The sequence below is a fragment of the Lepidothrix coronata genome, unplaced genomic scaffold (genome assembly GCF_001604755.1).
Source record: "Lepidothrix coronata isolate B3197 unplaced genomic scaffold, Lepidothrix_coronata-1.0 Scaffold0, whole genome shotgun sequence".
NCBI classification, from domain to species: domain Eukaryota; kingdom Metazoa; phylum Chordata; class Aves; order Passeriformes; family Pipridae; genus Lepidothrix; species Lepidothrix coronata.
The window spans coordinates 10610380-10615311 of record NW_016690180.1 but is presented as its reverse complement, the minus strand read 5'-3'; the positions used below and the strand labels follow the sequence as shown (position 1 = coordinate 10615311).

The 4932-nt window shown below is 37.1% G+C and overlaps 1 protein-coding gene across 10 annotated transcripts in view; it reads left to right on the top strand.

Annotated features, from left to right (window-relative positions):
- Positions 1-4932, top strand: part of N4BP2 (NEDD4 binding protein 2) — a 43819-nt gene that overhangs the window by 29667 nt on the left and 9220 nt on the right. For 8 of the 10 annotated variants that reach the window (XM_017839715.1, XM_017839800.1, XM_017839918.1 and 5 more), the window contains 3 exons: positions 510-628; positions 3116-3251; positions 3358-3543. In XM_017839715.1, coding sequence (XP_017695204.1) covers positions 510-628; positions 3116-3251; positions 3358-3543 — 441 coding nt within the window. Of the gene's footprint in view, positions 1-509; positions 629-3115; positions 3252-3357; positions 3544-4932 lie in introns of those variants that run through there. The other 2 variants (XR_001878817.1, XM_017840223.1) reach the window with 2 other exon arrangements.

Below are 4932 nucleotides of genomic sequence, written 5' to 3'. Positions count from 1 at the left end.
TTTTGAGTTATAACTATGTCATCTTCTCAGATGACTTCACAAATAAGAATATTGCAGTACAGCTTCAGATACAGCAAAACAAAATTGTTTAGGTTGCTTAATAATAAAATGTTGTTTCAACCCCAGGCCCTCAGTATAGAGAAGAGAGGTGGACTTTGCACAAGCTTAGCAGTAGACTAGATAGACTAGTAGGGAATAAATTCCAAAACCTAAGTTCCTCCTAAAAAATCCTTCTTTTACTTTTTCCAAGTTATGAGGGAGCTCCAGCTGCATAACTTCAAATGATTGCAGAGTACTGCAGTGGTGTATAATAGAACTCACCTGTCCTTCCTTATGCTGATCAGTGTGGCAGGCTGATACTGGCATGTTGTCATTGCTGTGGGTGCATACCAACTGGGTAGATATTTTTTTAAATCTTAACAAATAACAGTAAAGTTGATTGGCTCCCCTGTGATGATATTTTTTTCTAATCAAGAACTTGTAATATCTTTCTTTTGTCTTCTGGGTAGAATCGTGTTCCTTCTACGGCTAGAAAAGACTGTGCTGCTAAACTAAAGGAGAAGCAACTTTTTGAGATGTTTCCAACTATTAATCAAAGTTTCTTAATGGATATCTTCAGGGACAACAAGTAAGAAATCTTTACAGGTTTTTGTGAAAATGGTACTCAGTAACATTCTGTAGTGCACATTTGCTGTCTTAAATATTAAGAGTTAAGATACTGCTAAAAAATGGCTTTTTACAAACTAGCACACTATTTGGTAATTTAAATAAAGGCAAAATTAGGTGGTCTTAAAGGCAAAAAGGGCATAAAAACTCTCAGTGTAAACTTGTTTTTGGTTTTTGTTTTTTTTTGTGGAGGGGGAGAACAGACAGTTTCTTTCACTAGGAGAAGAATGTCTCTGGCTATTGACCACTGGCTGATTGTCAGTGTAAATGCATATTTGCTCTAGAGCTGAGATTTAAATCAAGTGGGAGAAATTACTGGGTGTGGTAATAATAAGTTAAAATGTCATCTGCACAAGAGGAAAAGTACCATCACCTGATGTTAGCTGTGAATACTTTCCTGGCTACTACAGCAGCTCTGAAGGAATGAGCCATCTCTCCATCTCTTCCTGCTGACATTCTCTCTTTTGCAATATATTTCGGGGGTACATGTCTACCTTGTTAAATCCAAGAACTGAACTTTTCTGACAACTGAATTTTTTTGGAAAGAAATGTCTTTATTTTTATCCTCAGCCATTTGAATGTCTGTCTCTACACATGGGTTTGCATGCCTACCTCTCAGTCATTCTGCTTGTCCAGGTTGTTATAAAAATCTTTCCTGTTTAAAATATGTCCTTCATCCATCTCTATAGCTCATACATTTCACCATCTCTTGTTTTTCACATTCTAAATTCTCTTCATAGTGTTGCATTTCCCAAAATCTATCTTTACTCTTGATCAGCCTTTTTCTTGTTAGCTTACTGAACAGCAAGAATAAAGAAGAGGGCTTATTAGAAAGCTGATGGCAACTAATGTAGTATTTAATTAAATTTAATAACAAAGCTTCACTGAAAATACAAGGATTTTCCTTCATAAGAGTTTCAGAAAACTGAGCTAGTTTTAAATTAGTATGTATTATCTAACCCTGACCAGAGAAGATTTAAGATAAAGTATCTTATCCAACCCAAAAAGCAGCATTTACTTATGTCTCTTTGATCAAGGTAGGATGCAATTTACTTTAGTATGTCATTTTCCTTTTAATATTCAAGTGCCCCTCAATTATGATTCAGTCAACCAAGATTTGCATGTATGTTGACGCCAGTAATGCTAGGAAGTCTGCAAGCCTTTTTGCAATAAGGTGGAATATTCTGTTCCAGTGGAATATTCCATTCCAGTGCTTTATCTCCAATGTAGTCTATTTCTGTAACAATATCAAGGTTTGTAATATGCCTTTTGTTAAATATAGCACCTATTATATATTTGTGTTGTGACCCGCCCCAGAAATGGGAGGGTAACCCAGGTGCATATGAATAAATCTCTTGAGATGGATTAGACTGAAAGGACACTGAATAATCGGAGTTTGTAAACATACATATGTAGGGTTTATTTTAGAACAATTTGTTTCGAAGGTAAACAGGTATGTTGCCATGTTGGGTGTTATCATTCTACAGCAATACAACATCTGTATGTATGTTATCATCTATACAGCAGTATAGCAACATTAAAGCATAGCAATATACTACTATTAAAGCATAGTAATATTAAAGCATCTATAGCAGTAAAGCAATATTAGAGCATAGCAATATAGCACTGTTAAAGCATGGCAATATTAGAGCATCTATGCAATATGGCATTGTTAATACTAAAGCATCTGTAGATTAAAGCATAGCAATATAGCACTATTAAAGCATAGCAGTATTAAAGCATCTATGTCAATAAAGCATTGTTAAAGCATAACATCTATAGCAATAAAGCATAAAGGTAACACTTAAGGAAATGCATAAGGGAAAGAAAGGATAAGGGTGGAAAGAAGTATATAGTCACTGCCCACTGGGTCCAGCGATGAAACTTGGTAGTTGCAGCTTCCATGTCTGTTGGTTGAAGTGCTGGTCTTGGTCCATTGGGTTTGGGGGAAACCCCCCCCCACAACTCAAAGATGTTATGAGTTATTATACACTTCCAGCTCAGGTGGGAATGCCTTGTACCTCCCTGGGGTGGGGAGTTTTAGAATGGATAGTGTCACGGGACCATGCCATGAGCCTCTGACATCTCTGAAGACAGCTGCAGCTGCCTATTGTGCCAGCATCAGTCCTGGTCCAGCATTTGAGATGCATAGCCCAGGCTAGATGAGGACATTGGCATGATAAAAGGGATTTTCCTGCTTTGCAGGACTTGCTTCTTCTTAGCCTCTTCCCTTCCTCAGACCGTCATCTGCACCCAGGATATGGGACACTGGCACCCACTTATCTGATCAGAAGGTCCTTTGGCAGTATTCAGGGAGGGGTGGGCTTTGCTGGGTGAGCAGCTGCTACTTTTCAGTTTGCAAAAGTCTTTTGGTGATCTTAGAATGTGTAAATCATTAACTGTTTCAGTCTCTGACAGTGAGGTCACAGATTTTACTTATCTTTTACAGCTACTCTTTAGAACAAACTGAACAGTTTCTGAACTGTGTCCTGGAGGCAGATCCTGTAAAAACAGTTATAGCTCAAGAAAATGTTCAGCAAAATGAAATTGTTACTTCCTACAGTGCAAAAAACCGGGAAAAGAAGGTAGTTTTATTTTTTTTTTAAATAGAACTTATAAGGATATCCAAAGCTATGTTAATGAAAACACCCTACAATGCTTACTTACGTTCAACATTGCAAATTCCTACAGGCAAAAAAATGTAAGGAAGAGGATGATCCTTTGAGTGAAATATTTCAAGACTTTGAGTATCCACAATATGATGATTTAAGAGCAGAAGCTTTTTGTCACCAACAAAAGAGAAAAGAATGTTTGAAAAAGGCTGGGGAGGCCTATCGGATGGGTATGAAGCCTGTGGCAGCATTTTATGCACATCAGGTAAACTTAAATATTGTGCTTTTTGTCTGAATTTAGGGAGGTACTTAAATACTGAATTGGCAGTGATAAGGAAAACATTGTGCCTACTAGAGTTGACACATTTGCTCAGTTACTGTTCCCTGTGTAATTGTTATAGTGACAATCACAAGTAAACTCCCTTTCATAGAATTGATACTGGCACAGGAAGCTAGGTAACCAAATTCAGTGTGAGACCTCATGAAAGGTGATACTTAGTGCTTAGTCACATATGTTCTGTTGTCCTAGATCTCTCTCACATCCACAAACTTGTAAGCACCAAAATTTGTGTCTGTGCGATCTGGCCAGGTTCACTGGGGTATGACATGTACTGCAACAAACATCAGTTTTTGAATCCTCTGTATGTCTCTTGGGTTCCTCTTAATTGGTGCTGAACTGTTTTTAGTTTTTTGTGCTTTTTAGGAGTCAGACAGGTATTAAGATGTGATCTTTTGCCACAGAATCACGCTTGCTTCATCCACCATAAATCTTGGGCAAGATTGCTGCCTGCTGTCTTTGCTTCTTCATTTTGTCTCTCTTTATGGCTACAGTCTGTCCTGGGTTGGGATAAAGGAGGTGTGGCATGTCAGGCTTTTCACAATTCATCTGGTTTTGGCATGTAGATTTGCTGCTGATTAGTCTTGTGTGCTCTGGCCTTGGAGCACAGGCTCTCTGGTCTTGTTCAGCCACATTTCTCTGTATGTACCAGTTTGATTACTGCTGATCATTGCAGTTGATCATATTCTTGATTTTAATTATCAACTGTTCTTGTAACCAACGTTCCTGTACACTGGTTTCCTAGTGCCTTCACAAGAGACCCTTCTATTCACACCACTCTTAAAAATTCTGTTACAAATGTCTTCAAAGGCAACAGTTTTTCCCTGATCTAATAGCATATAAAAATTTGGTAAGAATTCACATTATAGAGGCATTTAATTCTAACCTATGAATTGCATTATACAGAAAAAAATGTAATAATAAATCACTTGAATTTGCTTATTAAAAAAGCTCTCACATAAATGGTATAACTCTGAATGTTTAGATTGTTACTGTGCATGTAGAAAATACTGATTATCAGTCTTTATAATGAACTTATGTTCTTTATTCATACATTCTTGAAGCTTTTAGAAGTTCTAAACAAAGGTCTCCATGATTTTTAATAGAAATCTAATTTCAAGTCCTCTCTTTTTTTCTGTTCTTAGCCATATGAACAAATACAATCTGGAAATGCGTTTATTATACACTTTCATTTAGGTAATAAAAAGGCAAACTAAGCTACCTTTATTCATGAAAAATACTTTATGCTTGGTGGCCTTTGTCTTGAGAATCCTCTGCAAGTGAGAGTTACAGAGCTGGTGTCTTGGTTCTGACACT